Here is a 21629-nt window from a genome sequence, read left to right as displayed (position 1 = left end):
CAAAAGAATCTAGAAACATTAAGGATTCAAAGAAAGAAAAAAGATATTTGCAGTTGACATGATTGTTTAACTCAAACTTTGAAAAGAATCTATAGACAAATTATGATTTATCAGGAAAGCTGTATATAAGATTAATATATAAAAGTTAATTGCATTTCTATACCCTAGTATCAAATAGAATAAATAAATTTTAAAAGATGTAACTTATAATAGTAACAGAGAATATCAAATATCTAGGAATAAATCTAGCAGAAGTTGTGTAAAACTACCATAGGACAAAATTTAAAACTTTTATTAAGAAATATTAAAGAACACTTAAATAAATGGATATATACCATAACCATCCATAAGAAGACTCAACATTATTGTCAATTTCCCCTGTTTGACCTAACGATTCAATTCAGTTCCAATCTTATCAGATATCTTTATCAAAACTGATGGCCAGATTTTAAGTGTACAGAGAACTAAAGGGCCAAAAAATAGTTAGAAAGCTTCTTGTGAGGGCAGGGAGGAGCTAATTGTTTGATCAGATATCAGCATTTAATGTACTTGACATGGTGTGGAACTGGTATGAGAATAAATCAATCAGTAAAATAAGTAGAGAGCCCAGAAGCAGAATCTCTTATATAACACTGTCTTATATAAGGATCTGAAGTAATATGTCAGATCAAGAGGGGGGAAATAGGCAATTTAATTAAAGAGCTGGAAAAAAATTATTATCCATAAAGAAAAGAAAATAGGTTAAATTAAATCTCCTGTCTTGCAATATGTACAAAAAACTTAACTCTAGCTGGATTAAGAACTTAAATACTATATAAGTTAAGCTTCAGTCAGGAAGCTAAAGCACTATTAGAGATATGGAATAAGAAATTTATTATAAAGATTAAATTTTACAAAATTATAGGATAAGCTGGGACTTCTTTGTAAGAAGGTTTTTAAAAGTATAATTGAAGAATCTGAGTAAAGTCACTTGCCAGAAACCACAAAGGGGAGCTAGTGAAAAGTATGGAAGGCTGTCCATCCACTAGGGGGTCCTAAAGTTACTGTAAGTCATAGGTCAGGTTGGAAAGGAAAAATGCATGAAAACCAGGAAAATCAAGGAAAACCAGAACCCACGAGGACAAACTAGAACCGGTGTCTGTCTCTAACCCTGATTTTGTGGGTGACCATCAGAAGCAGCCGGTGTCCTTTGTGTGCAACTGCAGATGTGCATGGCACAGGCCTGGAGGAAGCTGTAGAAGAACCAGCAGGAGCCAGACGAGCATCTAAAATCCTAGACTTGGTTATATCACACCTATTATAAAAGTGAGAAAGAATTGAAAAGAGAAGTTGAAAAACCACAATCATAGTAACGGTCTCCCAGAAATTTGAACTACACAGTTAACCAACTTGAATTAATAGAACATATTCCCAATAGAGAACATAAATGCTTTTCACCTACAAATGAAACGTGTAAAATTTTGCTACTGATTTTTAATTAAGTAATACATTCATAGGGTATAAATTCAAAAGTGTATATAGTGAAAAAAAACTATCATCCCTATTTTTTAAACATCTAGTTCTCCTTCCCTGAATGAACCACTCTTACCAGTGTCTATATTTTTGCAGAGATATTCTATGCATACACAAACAAATATATATAGATAATTCTTTTTTTCTAACATAGTCTGTGCCCTCTGTTTTTTATTTTTAATCTCTATTCTTTTAGTAGTTACTATTGAAATTATAACATGCACCCTTAACAAAGTAATACTAACATCGCTACCATTTTTCCCAAACCATATAAAAAAGTTAAAATCTGATTCACAACCTCACCCCTACCATTTAACATATTACTGCCAGAATTTTACCTCTACTTCCAAATTAGTAATTATTATAATTACTGTCATTTTGTTCCTTCAGAGTTTGTTTATGTTTATATTTATCTGTATTTTTATGGCTCTCTTTGCTCTCCTTTTTTTCATCCCTTTCTCCTGGGATAAATTTCTCTATTTTGAGATACACGTTTTAATCTGTATACCTTCCATTTATTTCCCTTGCTGTATTTTACTGTCATGCAAATACAGTATTGAATAGAAGGGGTTGTATTGGACATCACTGGCTTATTCTTTCTCTTAGGGGGAATACATTCTATATTTAATAATTGTTATGTTAGCTGTAGGTTTTTTGTAGATGCCCTTTATCAGTTTGAGGAAGTTTCCTTCTCAGTAGTTTGCTGATACATTTTATCATGAATGGGGGTTAAACGTTTTCACATGATTTTTTTACGTCTATTAAAATAATTTTAAACTTGCATGTATAAATGAAATAACTTCAATAAGCATTAAGTTAGAACTAGAGAGAAAAATCAACAAATGTACCACCATTAAAGAAGAGTTTAATATAATTCTCTCTCAATCATTTATTGGCCAAGCAAACAAAAATTTAGGGAAGATAGAAGAGAATCAAACCACAGAATTAACAAATTTAATCTCATGGTCAAAGAACTCTGAACCTAACATTTGATGAATTCATATTCATCTGTTATGTCCATGAAACACTTGTAAGAATTATTAATATACTATTCAATAAATCATTTTTTGACAAATTTCAAAGAATTGTTATGCTGTAGGCTATTTTCTTCAACTAGAGTGTTACTATGTAGATTTTTTTTAAAAGAGATAAATTATACCCATACATTTGATAAATTTAAAAAATAAACTTGTACTCTAAAGAACATTTTTTTCAAGATCTATTATCTCTGCAACTGTCATGGATTATTCAGTTAATAGTGCCTTAAATTTAATGAAGTATGGTAAATATCTTATAGACCCAAGAAGAAAATACCTAGAACTGAACTTTAATGAATATACTACATACAAATATTTGTGTAATGCAAAGAAGTACTTGGGGGAGAATGCTTATGTTAACAAAGTGTTCGAAGGTTGAAAATTACGATGTACTCATTCAGTTTTTTAGGAAAAGAATAATGAAATAAATTAAAAATAGAAGGAAAGAAATCCTAACAATAAGAGCAAAAACCCAAATAAAACAAGAAACAAATTTCTGGTTAGGATTATGGACCTCCAAATTTAATCCTTTAAGTCAATTACAAAATAAACCTGTAGTGGGCTTCCCTGGTGGCGCAGTGGTTGAGAGTCCACCTGTCGATGCAGGGGACACGGGTGCGTGCCCCGGTCCAGGAAGATCCCACATACCATGGAGCGGCTAGGCCCATGAGCCATGGCCGCTGAGCCTGCGTGTCTGGAGCCTGTGCTCCGCAACGGGAGAGGCCACAACAGTGAGAGGCCCGCGTACTGCAAAAAAATAAAATAAAATAAAATAAACCTGTAGTGAAGAAATAAAAAGAAGGTATGGTTAGTATTCAAATGGATGTATAATTGATATATCAGAAAATAAATTATAAAATAAAATTTAAACATTGTAGCAAGCACTTTGAAAACTTAGACAAAGTGAACAAATTCCTGTAAAATATATAATTTACTAAATCTTGAATTAATAAGTCATTCTACATCTACCAAAAAGTGGAATTAGCAATTTAAAATATACCCACAATGGAAACACCAGACCATGGTAATTTTATAGATTAATTCTCTCAAAATTTCAAAGAACAGATTTTTTTTTTAATCTACACAAATTCTCCCAGAGAATAAAAAAGGACTAATTCTCAATATTTAGTTGGGCTAGTGTAACCTTGATTCTAAACCAAAAGGTTAGTACAGGAAGGAAACAGGCCAGAATTAATTGTAAATAAAAATTGAAAATCCTTTATGAAATATCACTGAACTTATAAGAGACTTTCCTCAATCTGATAGAATGTAAATTCAGCAGATATCACTTTAAATGGATAAATATTAGAAAAATTCTATTTAAAATCAGAATTTAGAAAGAAATGTAAAATTTCTCTGTTTCTTTCCAGTATTATGCTTACTAGCATAGAAAGACAGGAAAAAGAAAGAAAAAAGGCATTAGGACTGGGAAGTATATTGTCTCCATAGAAAAATTCCAGTTAAACCATAATAAATTTATTAGAAGTAAAGAAAAAATAGACTTTAACAAGCTGGTTGATTAACATTATTTTACAATAAAATTGTATTTCTGTTTATGAGCAATTAGGTTAGAAAACATAATTTTAACAGTATTTCTAATAGCAATAGAAATGATAAGATACAAAGGATAAATCCAACAAATGCAGAAAATTTGAGTGACCAAAGTTAAAAATTTCATAGAGAGATCTTAAAGAAAACTTTAATGAAGAGAATGGCATGTTCATGGCTAGTAAAACAATGCTGTAAAATATGCCATTTCTCCCTGAATTGATGTATTGATTCAATGCATTTCAAATCAAAATCCCTATAGGATGTTTTTGTGCAGTTTTATAACCTGAATCTAAAATTTAAATGGAAAAGCAAAGGAGAAATATCAAATATATGAATAATTAGGTAAAGTATTTGCTTTTCAATATATAACATTGTAATAACAAAGACAGTGAGTTACTGGTTTATAGATAGACAGCCTGTACAAGGAAAAAGAAGGAGAGCACCAAACAAATTCTAGCAGGTAGAATACGTTTATTTGTAACAGAAGTGACATTGCAGATCATTGTGGAAAGATAGAATGATTAAATAAACAATGCTGAGATACGTGTTATCCATATAGAAAGTGAAGTTGCATCCTTATCTCATGCCGTACAGAAACTTAGTTCAAGATGGATAGGATATAAATGCACAGAGCAAAATTTTTAAACTTTCAGAAGAAAATAAGGGTATCTCTGTGCTTGTATACAAGCTCAGGAAATTTCTTAAAGAAATTTTAAAATTTCTTCTCTTTAAAAGAGAAGATTTATCCATTCAGTGACATTAAACTTAAGTACTTGATTTCATCAGAATGTGACAAGATCCACATAGAACATAACTGAAATATATTTAACCTCTAGAGGATTAATATCAAAATAGGTCAAGACTTCCATCAGGAAAGTAATCAGGATTCTGAAAGGAAGTAGCATTTACAAACCACATATAATACCTCGCCTCCCACTCTCACCGGCACCCTCACACACAAGATGGCTCGTAAAGGCTGATAAAATGAAGTTCATCTTTTGCTGGTGTCATTCTTATTTTACATTAAAAGCAGATCTGGGGCTTCCCTGGTGGCGCAGTGGTTGAGAGTCTGCCTGCTAATGCAGGGGACACAGGTTCGAGCCCTGGTCTGGGAGGATCCCACATGCCACGGAGCAACTAGGCCCGTGAGCCACAACTGCTGAGCCTGCGCGTCTGGAGCCTGTGCTCCGCAACAAGAGAGGCCGCGATGGTGAGAGGCCCGCGCACCGCGATGAAGAGTGGCCCCCGCTTGCCACAACTAGAGAAAGCCCTCGCACAGAAACGAAGACCCAACACAGGAAAAATAAATAAATAAAATTAAAAAAAAAAAAAAGCAGATCTGATCCTTGACCAATATGAAAAGCACGTAATCTTTATGCTTTGTACTGGCACATTAAACTAATCATTGCTTTGTCCTTGATCATTTACAAGGTGAAATCTCGTTACAAGCTGAGCAATTCTTCTTAAGTCTCTCCTCAATAGCCCCATCTGTGTTATCCCTCCTTTCTCCCAAGTTCATTTAGAATGTATGTCCTAATTCTATAAATCCTTTTGTGAGCATTCTGTTGGGATGTTGTCAGGTAACTGTAGTTTCCATATTAACTGGTGCTGTAAGAGCCTCAGATTCAATTGGGTCCAAAACTTTATGACATAAGGATTTGGAAGGAAAATAGTAGTGAGTACACTCAGTGGGATGACATGACCAAAAAAGGTAGGTATCTTCTACCTAAACATTAAAAGGAGAAAAACAAGAACTGCAGTTCCTGGCAAAAAAGAAAGACTCTCCCTCTCCCAAGAGGGCAGGGATTACAACAAAATATAGAGAGATTATTTCTAAGGGGAGGTTGCAAATGTTGGAGGGCATTCCTAGAACGTTTTAATTATTGCTATTTTACACAACATGAGCTTTCAGTGTTTTATAAACCTTACAGGAAAGTATTTATTTTCTGATAACAGAGTTTAGTCTATGTAATGAGTAATGAATTATGTAAGCAGACAGACAAAACAAGTTCTCTTTTGAAATAGCAACACTGTCTTCATTTATCATTAAATATTTTCTGATACCAGAGAAGGGGAAAATGCTTTAAATAAAAGATTCTCTTATGTAAGGTATGCCTATTCCTGAGACACATGTAGGAGAAAAGATAGATTAAAAAACAAATTATAACATGTTTATTTATGTATGTGATATATGTCATCACTAAGTGTGAAGACAGTCTGCTTTAGCCATCAAAGCTCTACTTAATTCAATTTAATGTTATTTTTGCCATAGCATGATTAACGTTTTAAAGTTTTGTTATAGATCTGTGTTGTAAGGAAAACACACACAGGGCTCTTGAATTATAGTAATTATTATTCTGTCTTATGTTGTTTCTTAGAAAGCATAACACAGTTCACAATGTGTAAGTCAGTTTGTGGATGACTTATTTCAGAGCAACAGAAAACAACTAAAGTAATAATAAGGGAAGGACATTTAAGATGTCTTAAATTATGCTTCCTCTCCATGAGTGTGAAAAATAAAGATTAAAGAATTGGGTATATTTAATTCATTAGTCATGCATATTAGAAAAAGACACATGAATGTCTTTGAATATAACATTGTTTGTATTTTGAAGTTTACTAGATTTAAATGCCTTTGTCTAAAAGCATCTAAAACTGACCTGATTGAGCTATTTTTGACTCGGCTTTTTGCCCAATAGATTTTATCAATCAGCATCAAATCACTAACATGTATTATTTAATATTTAATATTACTTCAAGCTTTAATCCTTTTAGGAACTTTATCGTATACATTTCAAAAATAATATCCTCACATAATGAAATATATGTAAAAACAGGTGTTTGTGTGGTCATAATGACTTTTCTTCTCTCTTTTTTTTATTCTCAGGTATTCCATTCAAAATCCTTTCATTTGTTTTTCAGGTTGGTGAGGGGTTTTTTCCTTAAATGATCAGCAATTTTAATTATTGCTATTGTTTGCTTCATAGGGTCAAAGAGAATAAGTGATAGTGAAGTCTCTGACTATGACTGCGATGATGGAATTGGTGTAGTATCAGGTAAGAATTTCAGAATTATTTTATAGTGATAATAAGGAAGTGTGACTCATCATTATTTACCAGTAAATATGTAAATAGATAGATAAATATAATGAGGTACAAAGGACTTGCCTCTTTATGCCCCCTCCCCCGAAACAGCCTATGGCAGTTTAAACTGAATAATTCTAGTTGCTGGAATACCTGTACCAGTTCTTAGATTGAACATTCTATTGAAAGATGTCTCATAAGTAATACTTACCAATTTTCTGTTTTTAAACTACTAAGTAATAAGGATTTCACTATAAATTTGAGAAGTTATATAAATGAAACTTCCTTCTACTTCACTAATAGTGTGAAAAAAATCTTTTTAATATCACTAACATACCCAAGTATGTCAAATATTTGAACCCACTTTTTTGAAATTTTTTTCATTGTTGTTATGTGGATTAGTATCAGGTACAGCTACATTTTGAAATTATGGTATTGTGGTTTAAAATATTGCCTCATTGATGGTTAGAAATTTATCTGATGATTTAATATTTTAGGTAAGTAGCTATTTTTTAATAAATTCTGGCAAAATTTTTATATATATTATACTCAAAATATTATAAAAATGTTTGATTCTCTTCTTGAAGGTTAGCTTAGCAAATTTCATAAGCATAACCAATTTTATCATGAACAAAATATGTTTTATTGTATGTAAGACATGCTGCAGTTGCATCAGTGACTGATAGTTTTTGTTGGACAGTTTTTGATAGAATATGAGTCAGTTTGCATGCTACCAGTGTACTACTTTTAAAAAACCCAATGACTATCTTTTAGCCTTTATTTTTTACACTAAGGGTTAACAATATATTAATTCACTAAGACTGAAAAAATATTTTTCGTGTTTTATGGTTTGTGAATTAAACCTTAATAAAGTCATACTTTTCATGATCTCTTGCTTGGAGATCGTTAGCAGTTTTTTCCTGCTTGTGTTCTAGTCCTTTAATTGACTTTTCAACTTCTTCTCTTTATTAAATATCTAGCCACATCAGATTTTTTTCACCCAAAATATTTTCCTTCAGGTCATTAAAGCTCTTTATCTTGATGCCATTTTTGGCATATTTCAATTCTTTTATTTTCTATTTCCAGGATGACGAAAAAATGATCATGTTATTATTTTTCCATTCTGTTAAAGGAACTGTATCTTTTTTTTTTTTTTTTTTTTTTTTTTGCGGTACGCGGGCCTCTCACTGTTGTGGCCTCTCCCGTTGCAGAGCACAGGCTCCGGACACGCAGGGTCAGCGGCCATGGCTCACGGGCCCAGCTGCTCCGTGGCATGTGGGATCTTCCTGGAGCGGGGCACGAACCCGTGTCCCCTGCATCGGCAGGCGGACTCTCAACCACTGTGCCACCAGGGAAGCCTGGAACTGTATCTTTTGAAAAAAAACTTTTCAGGAATCATTCATTATTTTGGTTAATACTCTGGAAAAATTTTTGTTGTTACAGAATAGTATTTCGCAAACCTACACAATTCAAAGTGTTTACCCTGGGTTCATTACTTTTTACTACCATGAAACATCATGGTTTCTTGTCTCAATGTTGTTATTAATTTTTTTACTATATAGTGAATCATTTAATAATCCATTGAGGAAAAAAGACTGCTGTAATATCCTATATGTTGCTATTTTAAAATCCAGTGTAATTTTTGAGACATGGTTTTTTCATCATATACCATACTTTAATAATGCATTTGAAAGATAACATTTCAAAAACTACAGTACCATAGTCCTGATTTTGATGTTTATAAAAAGGATATGGAGATAACTTCAAATACTTGGAATCTATCGGAATTTACATATTTACTTCAAATGGTATTCAGAGTGCTTTCTAATATTGTTTATTTCTTAAAGAAATAACTAGACTATAGAAATTAGAAACTTTTTGTCAAGTTAATCATTTTATTTATTTATTTATTTAATTTTTAAAAATAGATCTTTATTGGAGTATAATTGCTTCACAATACTGTGTTAGATTCTGTTGTACAACAAAGTGAATCAGCCATATGCATACATATATCCCCTCCCAGTTTTTTTTTTTTTTTAAACATCTTTATTGGAGCCTCCCTCCTTTATAATTGTTGAGAACTATTTGAAGGTCTTCTAGGTCAGTGAAGAGATGAAAATGTTTTTAGAATAAACTTGAATCTTTTACTGAAGATTATTAACTGTGTAAAAAAGTTTTACTCTACCTAGCATAGGGCCTTGGACATAGTAGCTCTCTAAATGTTTGAATATTTGTCTTTAATTTTCAATTTAAGTGTTTATAAAATATTATTTTATCTTAGTGTTATGCTTTATTCATTATGCTTTACATTTAGTATATTCAGAGCTTTTCAACTTCACTAACATTTTATGTTTTTTCAGTGAAATACAAAATAGAAAAGATCTTAGTGTATAGATAACTATAATCTTAATATTTCCACCTTTAGATTATCGACACAATGGTCGAGATCTTCAAAGCTCAACATTGTCAGTGCCAGAACAAGTAATGTCATCAAACTATTGTTCACCATCAGGGTCTCCTCACCGAGTAGATGTTATAGGAAGGACTAGATCTTGGTCACCCAGTGTCCCTCCTCCACAGAGGTAAGACAGCATAACATTTTATTTGTAAGATGATATTATAAGCCTATTTATCATAAAGTATTATTGGAAATTTTCAAAGATAATAAATTGTTGTAAAAAAAAGTTACTTAGGGAAAAACATACCTGCTATCAATAGCCTATATAATGAGAGTAAGATGAAATATGGGCTACTTTGTAACTTTAGATGACCTATATATAATTTTATAGTTATAGTTATAAAGAAGATCCAACTTCCAGTCTCATATGTATATTGAGCAGATCTAGTTAGACCCAACTAATTATACTCATGAATTATATAGATATTGATAATTTAAGAAATTGGAAAAAAAAACATTTGATGGAGCTATATACAATTAAGAACAATCATGAGAAGACTGAAAAGGAATGCACGGGCAGTGGGAAGAATTACTTGGAAAATCTGCAACTCCAGGTCTTATGCTTAGTGGAAAACTCTGATCAATCCAGTTAAGTACAGAAAGGCTTAATGGAGTAAGAACCATGGAAGTAATGTGTTTCCTAACAGGAAATATGTGCATAATTTCACATTTTATATACTTGCAATGTTTAAGGAAATTTGAACTCTTAGAACGACAGCCTTATAACGCTTAGTTTAAATGAGTAATTGAGTTAGTTTTAGGCATTTAGACTTAGAATTTTAAATTGTAATCTTAATTTTGTACATGGTATTGGACTATTTAAGAGAAAAGGTATATTATATTTATAAATATAACAATTTATAAGAATATTAAGGACTTTAAAAGTGTTAATTTAGACAATTAATTGAAGAGAAAAATCTAATATGTTAAGCTAACAAACATAGTTTAAAGTGTTTGAAGATGTTGAATTAACTAAATTTGTAAATGGGACTAAAATTATTAAAAGTCTTCTGAAAAGTAATTGTTTAAATGTGGTAGGCCTATCAGTAGGGTAATAAGATTTGTAATCTGAAATTTAAAGTGCCAGAGAGAGAGATTTTGAATTCGTAGCTTTAATAAATTAAGTCCTTCCTTGTTAAAAAAAAAAACAAACTTGACTTTTACCAGGGAAAAAATATTTGAAGATGCCAATAGAAAATTGGCATGGGTTTTAGATTAGATTCACCTGCATGTAATAGGAAGCCCGTAATAACAGGAGCTTATGTAAAAGGTTTATTCCATCATGAAAAAGAAGTATATAAGTAGAAAATCCAGGCCAAGAATGGCAGCTTGAAAAAATAGTCATTAATCAATTCTAAAGACATCAGTTTAGATTTTAAAAGAAATAACAATTAATATCCCTAAGATAAGATCCACTGATATATTGATCCACTGATATATTGTCTATAAGCAACATGCTGAACTCATTTTCTCCATACAAATCTATTCCTCCTCCTGTGTTACATATATCATTATCACTACTATACACCTGGGAGTCATCCATTAATAGTTTTGATAATCCTTATCTCCATCTCCATTGATATTATCTTACTTTTATGTTATACCTCTGTTATAGCAGCAATCTCCTATTAGTTAAAACAAAACAAAAACCTTGGACTTGATATTACAGTGATTTTTGTCTTTTTCTACTGTCTTTATAAATAAACTTTGTTTCTTAGTATAATATGTGACTATGGTCTATTAAGATATTTAGTGGATCTTGCTATTTCAGTCGGAATGTGGAACAGGGACTTCGAGGGACACGCTCTGCTATGGGACATTATAATACAATTAGCCGAATGGATAGACATCGTGTCATGGATGACCATTATTCTCCAGATAGAGACAGGTAAATATGATCAAATACTATTAGAGCTTATTATAATTGCTGCCTTCAGGAAGAAGGTATTACCATAAAATATTTCCATCCTGAACTTGGGTATTTCTTATCCTAGTTTCTAAAACCATATGCTTCCTTTACAATACCTACATTGATTCTTGTGATTGCCACATCATTAAAAAAAATTAAAGAAACAAAAATAAACTTTTGTTTGGTAAGAAAAAAATTCATTTTGCTCTTTCAATTTTGGTACTTTGTTAAATCAAACCAGTTAAGTTAGTGAATTTGCACATGAGGTTATAATGATAATCAAAAGGAAAATAAGATGTTTTATTATTTTTACCTTATCATAACCAATTATCATATAGAAAAATACTTTCATGAGACAACAGATGTAAAGTCTTTTACATTCATCAGGGAAATAAGTGTGACTTTTTTTATATAGAAGTGTTAAGACAAGTTTGGTTTGTTTAGGAAACAGACACAAAAACTGATTCACGAGGAGGTTTTTCCTCATGGCTTTCAGTAAACCTTTTAAGCAACTTAAAGAATCATGCTTGTCAGCTGCTGTACTTGAGAGACTTCTCTGAATTTGCTCTATTAAATGTGATATACTTAGAAGTAATATGGTACGTTTCACTACATACGTTAATTACTACTTATTTTTTTAAGTTAAGCAAATTGGTTAACCCTCTAATTCATGTTTTGGTTACATATAAAATAGAAAATGCTATGATATTTCCCCAAAACTATTAAAAGGATTTAAGATAAGGATTAGGATAGAAAGCTTAAATTACTATTCAGAGAATATTATGATGAAATAACACGGGAACTCAGAAGTCTCTTTGTATGCATACGAAACTAATTTTAGTAAAATTAGTTTAGTAAAATTTAGTAAAAACACTTGGGGGTTTTCAATCAATTGATATGAAAATTTGCTGTCAATATTTATATATTTAATTGTTTTATCTAAATCTAGGGTTATACTCAGTTCATGCTTATAATTTCATTGTGTTGGAGTACACTTTTCCAAAATAAAAGATAGGGAATATCTTAGTCTTTAATAGTGTCAAACAAGTGTTGGCTTTTGTGTCTGAGATCTAAGAAGAAATAGGAAATTATTAAATTAATATCTTTGTTAGTGTTGAATGAAAGTTTATGTAGTGTTTTATTTCTTTTTCATTTATTTGACTTTTTCATAGTGGTCTGTGTCTTTAGGGGTAATTATAGGCATGCTACCTATAGAAATTGATGCTTATCAAGTACAATAATAGTGAATATGTTAGTGTGATTAGGAAGGAGTCATAGGGTGGATAAATGAGTTTTTTGTTACCTAACAGAACTTCAGTAATTTTTGGAAATTATTTATGTAATGATTCATAAAGTCCTTGTTCATTGAAGGTTTGTTAAGCAAATGATGAGGGAGAAAAGTCTGAAATGGCTTTAAATCTTCCAAGTTTATATAAAATGGACTTGATATTTTCTCTGAAGATAATACGGTATGGTCTAAATCTTGCAGAGAAGAATAGAATAAAATTAACCTCTAGAATTATACTTACAAACAAAAATAGTCACTATCCTATCAAATGCATAATATTTTATCAGTATTTTAAGACATATAGCCCTAAGGTTAATGACCAGAAAAACGCTATTAAATCCTTGGTATTAGTTAATATTTGAATTAGTCATAATTGAAATGTCATATTTTCTTGTTTACTTTATAACTTTATGAATCTTTTAGTTTAGCAAAAATGTTCAAGTAATTCAGAAGTTTTGGGGAAAGATGATCCATGTGGTTTCATTACTTTTGTGTTGTACATTACCAGGTCATAATTACTCTTAATTGTGAGCTGTTTCAAATCCTTTTTGAAATAAGTAAAATACAATTTCATTTAAATAGGACTGTAAAACCATTTCTAATATATTAATTTTGAGTTATTTTTGTAATCATTATTCATTAACATGAAGAATCAAAAATAAAAATACAGTGTTATTCATGTAGGTAATCTATCACATTATTAAACAATGGGTTCTTAATTTCTGTTTTATCCTAATATTCTAAAAGGTTTTCTATAATAGAATGCATGTGAAAGCATTGTAATTTTTATGTACTATTTAGAAGGTAAGAATACTTTAGACCTCTTACAGTGAACTTTCATGAACAGCATTTTATAGTCAGTCAATAATACTGTTGATTAAAAAGCCTAAAAGAGAATTTCCTTTGAGAGAGTAGGTAAAATTTAGGTATTTTGAGTGGTGCATTAACCTTTGTCAGTAAGAATTGACACACTGACCTTAATAGTATTTCATGGAATTTACTTTTTTCATAGGATTTGGAACCAAATGGCATTGGGTTTGAATTTAAGCTTTTTGCCACTTGCTAGCTGTGTATCTTTGTGAAAACTAATCTCTTTAACACTTGATTTCCTTATCTATAAAATTAGAATATTAGTACCAACTTTATAGGGTTGTTGGGTAGATTAAGTGACATAGTGCCTCCAATTGCATGGTACTCAAAAAAGGTGCCTTACTCTTAACATTTTAAAAGGATTTTTGGCTTACAAATAATTTACATTTTAATGTGCTTATCAATTAAGCAGAGAAAAGAGAAATCAGTCAATTCAGGTGTTTTTTAAAGACATTTGTAGAGAATGTAGGACTTGAGTTGGACCTTGAAAAAATGGGCATGTTTATTCAGGCAAGAACAAAAGCAAAGGCACAGAGACAGAATACACATGTACATCAGAAAGACCCAGTATGAAGAATGAAGGACTCGGGAACATATTGGAAAGTTGTGAATGAAGATAATGGCTTTTACATTGGCTATATTGGGTGAGAAATGATGCTATTTGACATTAATTTGTAGTACCTGGTTAAACTTAGGGGTGTAACAATATCCTTTTCTTATAGGTAACATAAAACAGAATTATATATAAAATTTCGATTGGATCTTTCTCTGCACATCTCACTTTATTTCATGAGTCAAATTCCTATTATATTTTGAAAAGAAAGTAGGTTCATTACAAGTAATTCAGAAACTTGGATACAAGGATAAAAACGATTAATCGTAATGGATATCTTTCATCTTCCTTTTCATCGCCCATACTTTTTGTATCATTGTTTCTCTGGTAAATCCTGGTAACTACTACAAGGAACATCATTTTTCTGGGGCAAACCATGTGACTTTAGTAGTAGAAATATTTCAAGAGTTTATTTGTTTACAGGAGTTAATTTACTATTAGAATAAGTGTAGAGTACTAGATACTATTTCTGTAACATGTCAGAGATATCTTACAGTACACATTTTTGTTTTGTTTTGTTTTGTTTTGTTTTTGTGGTACGCGGGCCTCTCACTGTTGTGGCCTCTCCCGTTGTGGAGCACAGGCTCCGGACGCGCAGGCTCAGCGGCCATGGCTCACGGGCCTAGCTGCTCCGCGGCATGTGGGATCTTCCCGGACCGGGGCACGAATCCGTGTCCCGTGCATCGGCAGGCAGGCTCTCAACCACTGCGCCACCAGGGAAGCCCTACAATACACATTTTTATGTCTATCCTAGAGACTAAAATATATCGGTTGCATTTAATTCCATAGAGTATACTTTTAGCATAATAAGAAAAAAAACATAACACTGGCAGAAGATATATTACTTCATAAACTTTTTTCTTCTGTGCATTCAATGAATGCAGTTATATTCTAAAAAGAAAAATGCCCTGTTGTATGAATCTCTGAAATACCTCACACACACGCTATTTCTCTACTCTTTTCAGGCAACCAGCTACCAGAAACTGCCAAACATACCTATAACTATTTGTAGTCTTTTTGTGATCCTTTCAGTTATAAACTATGAGAGAAATACATCTCTGAAAGTTTGAAAATATAGAGAAAGTAAATGGAAAAAGAGAATTCATCATACAAAAATAATACAACTTTTTATTCATTATATTTCAGGAGTATATTTTAGCTTATTTAAATCATATTATATTTTAGGAACTAAGGTAGCAAAACAGTAACAATATCAAAGACAGAGCAGAAAGTTTGGTATTAGCTTGAGATTGTTGGAAACTTAGCTTTCAAAATCTACAGGTTACTTAAGAATAAGATTTTTATCTCCTTTTGTAGTCCTTTTTATGTATCTGCTAGTCCTAAAAGGTAACATTCAGGCTAATGAAATATATGGAAGGATAATTCATTATAAATACAATTTTGTTTTGTCTTCAAAGATTATATTTCTTAGTAAGAATCAGAGTGTGTCAGGAAATTGGATCAGTAATCTTGTTCAGTTCTTTGAATAGTGATTTTTTTTCTTGTGATTTGAGAATCTGTTACTTCATTTTTTTCTCTTTTTAAAATTTAGTCACTTTTTTAGTTTTCTATTTTATTCTTTTACAGTGAATTACAGCTCTGCTCAATTTTTTTAAAATTTCAAACAAATTGGATTAAATGCATTTTGTAATATAACAACTTTGTTTAACTCATTATGTATATTCATCACTTTATTGCTTAGACTTTATAATATCTGTTAATTTGGGGAGAAAAGTAAGCATGCTTTAATAGAGAAGTGTAAATAAAATGTTTTTAAGTTGTACTAATTGGAAGCAGCAAAGGACTTCTGTATCTTAAGTGGATTTTAGGAGGCTTACTAAAACAGTATGGTTAATTTGTGTAATATTCATAGATGCGTCTTTATACTTTTCACTCCATCTCAAGGGGGATCATGACCAGATTAGGTTAAGAGGTATAACATATCTATAGAAAAGTATATAGTCAGGGTTCTCCAGAGAAACAGAACTAGTAGGTTGGATAGAGAGAGAGAGAGGGATTTATTATGAGGAATTGGCTCACATGAATATGGAGGCTGAAAAGTTCTACCATCTGCTGTCTGCAAGGTGGAGACCCATGAAATGGTGGTATAATTCAGTCCAAGTCCAAAAGCCAGAGAACCTGAGAGCTGATGGTATAAATCTCAGTCAGAGGGCCAGAGAGTTATGAGATGTCTAGCTCAAAAATGAGGCAGGAAAAAAGGGCAAAATTTCTCCTTCTTCTTACTTTTGTTCTACTCAAGCTCTCACCAGATTGCCTGATGTCCACCCACAATGAAGAGGGAAATCTACTGATTCTACTGATTCAAATGGGAATCTCATCCTGAGACACCTTTACATACATACCCAGAAATAATGTTTAATGTGGACACCCCTTGGCCAATTAAGTTGACACATAAAATTAACCATCACAAAAAGGGAAATAAAACAAACTGTTACTTGATGAAGGTGATTCCTGTATAATGTTTTCTTTTACGTTATAGAGACAAAATTAATTATAAACCTCCCCAAGGAAAATATTAGAAATTGGATGATGATATATATGTTCTATGAATATGAAAATTTTAACAAGCTTTGAATTTTACACATTTTTGTTACTCTTAAGTAATTCTAAGAGACAGTTGATTCCTTTTTAATGCAATAAATCCCAACATCACTACTGCTGGATTTTCTTTCTCCTCTTTGTAAAGCCAGGAAAGTCTCTTTTTGATACCGTTTTCCCTATTTTCTTATACTACATAGATTTGTAATTTTTTATTTACAGTTCTAGAATGTTTCTATGATTATGTGAATGACTACTCTCTTTGGACAGTAGGTTGACCATGAAAACAGCGTAATTGTGTTATACATTTTAGTTCAACCCAAAATATATTTATTGAGTGGGTCAGGCATTATGCACAAAGATTTAAAATAGGCTTCCTCCTGGTCTAGATAAACAGATGATCCAACTGATTATACTAAGTAATTCATACCAACTAATTATACAATATACCAACTAGTTATAAAATGTAGAAGACTGGGAGGCCTAAGCATAGTAGTGTTGGAACAGATTGGAGAGAAAATTACTTGCTTCGATCTATTGGGAAGACCTTCAAAGAGAAGTTGGACTTTAAAAATGAGAAGAATTTTGAGAGGCAATGAAGTGGAGACAGGGAGTATGATGGGCATTCTTGGATGAGTGATGAGCATGAACAGAGTCTGGAAGTCAGGAGAGTATGGGATATATTTAGAGAATCTTAGGTAGTCTGTTGTACCTAGATAAAAAGTTGTGGTATGGGAAAAGGGAAGTAATAGGAGATGAAGATTGAATGTAGCTTACAACTTAATTTGTGTACCATTTTAAAGAATATATACTTGTTTTTTGATATGGGAAGCCATTGAAGGATTTGGAGCAATGTGCCTACATGACCAGAAGCATACTTTGTAAATATACTTCCATAGACAGAGTGGACCAGGAGAGGGTTGGATTCTGAAGGAAAGGAGACCTAATAAAAGGTTATTTCAGTGGACATGGTAAGCCTGATTTAAGGTAGTGGCAGAAGAAAAGGAAAAGAAGGAATAAATCTGAGTTATTTAGGCATTAGAATGAGCAATGTTTGTAAATCAATTGAATGTGGAAAATAAAGAAAATGGAGGAGTTAAATTTTGATATTTTAAAGCTTGGTTTATTAAGTAAATATTTAAATCCTTAGTTGAAAGTGGAATTAAAAGAAAAGGAATAGCTCAAGTATTATATTAAATTCCAAAGGGGGATTAAAGAGTTATATATGAAACTAGAAGGGCCTTTAGAGGTTATAGGGTTCTATGTTCTTAAGAGGTACGTGAAGGATTGCTGTTGTAGGTAAGGATGAAGCCAAATGGGTAGGGTCTAGGCTTCTTACTCCCTCTGTAGCAGCGCCATTTTGATTTTATTGAATTCCTAAATATTGGTTTTACATAAAATTTTGTTTGAAAAAACAACTGGTCTTCCGCTCAAAAAGAAAGTTGGAAAACTACTGCTCCAGCTCCCTTATTTCACAAATGTAGCACCAGATGTCCAAATAGGCCAATGTCTTGCTCGTCTCACAATTAACATGTGTTTTTCTAAAATGCCTACATGACACTCAAGCAGCCATGTGGAGATCCCAGGAAGCTGCTGGAAATGTGAAACCCAAAGACAAATCAAGGCTAAACCAAAGTGAGAATTTACACTATAAAAACAAATAATATTATCCAGAAAGAAGGTGTTGGAGTATAAAGAAGGTCGAGGAACAAATCTTGGGAAACCACTGTCTCTGAGGAATAAAAAGAAAGGGAATCAGTAAGCGAAATGGATAAAGAAGCACTTAATAGGCAGAGACCAGACCAATGTGTACATGTTAAGAGCCTGAATTTTGGCTCAAGAAAGCCCTGAGTTTGAAACCAGTCCTGCTACTTACTTTACGGCTGTGTGCAAGCACTCAGCCTAGTTTCTCTGTCTGTGGGAACACTAGACCCTATCTCAAAGAGTTGTTACGGGAAGTAAATGAGATATAGACAAAGCTTTAATGGAGTATGTGGCACATAGTTAAGTTGTTATATAAACACTATTTTTTTCATTGAAGTATAGTTGATTTACAATGTCGTGCCAATCTCTGCTGTGCAGCAAAATGACTCAGTTATACACCTATAGACATTTTTTAATATTCTTTTCCATTGTGGTTTATCACAGGATATTGAATATAGTCCCCTGGGCTATACAATAGGACCTTGTTCGTAATCCATTCTAAATTTCTAATAGCCAGAGAGAATAGTGTTTCAGAAACCAAGAGAGTGTCAAGAAATAGAGGTTGAAAATCATTGTCTAAAACCATAGATAAGTGGAGTGTGATGAAGATCAAGAGGAAATTAAAGGACTTTTTAGAATTTCACAGATAATATTCACAGCTTCAAGAGAATGGTAGAGACAGAAATCAAATCACAGTAAGCTTTAAGCATGAGAAGTGAGAAAGTGGTAGCAAGAATTGTAGATATGTCTAAGATGTTTTATGATGAAAAAAAGTCAGAGGAAGGCAAGGTTAGTGAAGTTTTATTTTTAGGATTAAGTGCAGTTGTGGAAGGGAAGGCATGAGACAAAAATGAATGAAACAAGGTCATGTGGGAAGTAGGATTACAAGTAGAGGAATTGCCTCTTCGTTTGTTGCAAAAGAGGACAAGTGGAGATATAAATATATATGTACTCTATATTTAGAGGTGTTGAGAGAGACCAAGATTGGTTTCCATTTTTTACTGAAACATGATCATCTGCCAAAATTAAGTGTTTTGACATGAAAGACTTAAAAAATAGAAAAATTTAAAATCAGTGCTATAGAAAGAAGAGAATCAGATACAGAAGGGTAAAAAGGTCAATGTGCTACTTTGATGGCTTATGGTAGTCATGAGGCATGAAGTGTAGCAGAGCCAATAGCATGTCATAAACATATAATAAACATAGTGCATGGAAAATGGATAGCATCTGATACATTTACAAAATAAAATTAGTATTCAATTAAAGGAATTTGAATCAGTTAGCTCCTTACTAAATGGAATTTTATAAAATCTTTTAGTTACTTTTAATTAGTAATGATTGAAAAAGAAATAGCTACCTCATAAAATCTCCTAAGTGTGATAAATATTAGAAATTACCTCTTTTATTATTTTCTTCTTAAGCTTTCTGGTTATTTTTATTATTTTTCTCTTTCTACCTTTCCTCCTAAAAAATGAGAAAGCATCTGTATTGTATAACATTTTATAGATGGTGCTAAAGATGTTTGAGTGATAATTGATAAGATTTTATTTTGAAATATTATTTGTTTAATCTCAACTTGTTACATTTTCTTGTGTTTCGTTTTAGAATATTTAGCATATTTTAACCTTTAGCACTGCCATATTACACTGGACATTGGGAGGAAGGAGCAAGCTTTCCAGTAACAGTTTTCATTTGCTTTGCTTACTATCTGCTTATCTTTTTTGAATCTCACTTTAAAAATTAAAATGTACTTTCTCATTTCTTTCCTGAGTCTCATTTATATTCTTGTTTCTACCATGCTTGCAGTCATTTTCTTACTCTACCTCGCTCCAGATACAGTCAGACCATTGAACATCATCACAGGGACGGCAGGTATATTTTTCTTACAATTGAGTCTGTTCGTAGAATTGCATGTGCCTGTCTATTGATATGATATAAGTCACTTCTATTTTTGTTTTTTATATATACATATATGGTTACTGATGAAACATAGAAGTATTATCCTTATAAAATAGTAGAAAATAAAGCATATATAAACACTTTAATTGTGTTAGGATGTCAAAAATATAGCTTCCCTTAATGGGCTAGGATCATCTCTTTGATGATTCTAAAAGTTTAACTCACCAGAAATTACATTTGACTCTTATTACGTACAAAAGTAGAATAACAGTATTATTAAAAATTAATTGCATTTGACAGCTCACCTTCCTCTGCAGCACTAGTTGATTAGATATTTAGGCAGCACTAGTTGATTGGTACATATCTTAACAGCCCCCTTCCCCCACCTCCCTCCGCAGTCAGTCCTTGAAAGTGCTTAGGTTGGACTGAGGTTTATGAGGGTAAACTCAGGTTTATCCTTACCTTGTCAAAGGTGGCTGTGATCTACTCATTGGTCATAGTAGATGAACCCAGATCGCTGGAGAATACTGGGTCTGTCTACCCAGACCCAGTATTTCTAGTCTACCACCATTCTCCTTGTACTGAAGGGAAATATAAATTACCTGGCATTTAACAGAAAGGAGAATTAGCTTTCTAGTTAATCCTAGAAGGAAATCGAGTGGGGAAAGAAGGTCTGTAAAGCTTGCAGTTTCTCAAGGCTAAACATAGCTTTAGGGATTTGAGCCAGTTCAGTGACAACATTTTTAGGCCCGGTAGGCAGAGAAAAGAACGGCAGTGATAATGTGGTTGTATAGATAAGGAATTATGTGCTGTACTCACTCTGACTATGGTTTCAAAGTGATTTGGGTTATGTGTGATCACTTTTATCCTATTAGTTTAGTTAATTAAGAGTTGATAATGAAAGAGCTTAGAAAAAAATAATTGAAACTAATGGGTAAATTCCTAAGGATTGAATTCATTTAGACAAATGTGGAAGGAAACATAGAGATATCATCAATAACAAATTCCTAATAATTCAAATTTTGTGATGTCTTTCAGTAAATGTAATTGAAATTTAGTGCCTTCCAGTTTTTTTTATATGATAGTGGTTATTGCTATATTTTATTTTCTTTTACATTTCTCAGTCTCTTTTTCTGTTATTTTGCT

General features: G+C 32.1%; 1 protein-coding gene across 8 annotated transcripts in view; it reads left to right on the top strand.

The window, feature by feature from the left end:
* The window catches only part of RIMS2 (regulating synaptic membrane exocytosis 2), a 587388-nt gene that overhangs the window by 354876 nt on the left and 210883 nt on the right, over positions 1–21629 (top strand). For all 8 annotated transcript variants that reach the window (XM_082600831.1, XM_082600834.1, XM_082600833.1 and 5 more), the window contains 3 exons: positions 7088–7156; positions 9609–9765; positions 11413–11529. In XM_082600831.1, coding sequence (XP_082456957.1) covers positions 7088–7156; positions 9609–9765; positions 11413–11529 — 343 coding nt within the window. The remainder of the gene's footprint in view (positions 1–7087; positions 7157–9608; positions 9766–11412; positions 11530–21629) is intronic.

Source organism: Mesoplodon mirus (genome assembly GCF_964341445.2).
Source record: "Mesoplodon mirus genome assembly, chromosome: 16".
Classification (NCBI taxonomy): domain Eukaryota; kingdom Metazoa; phylum Chordata; class Mammalia; order Artiodactyla; family Ziphiidae; genus Mesoplodon; species Mesoplodon mirus.
This window is presented reverse-complemented; position numbering and strand designations above follow the sequence as displayed.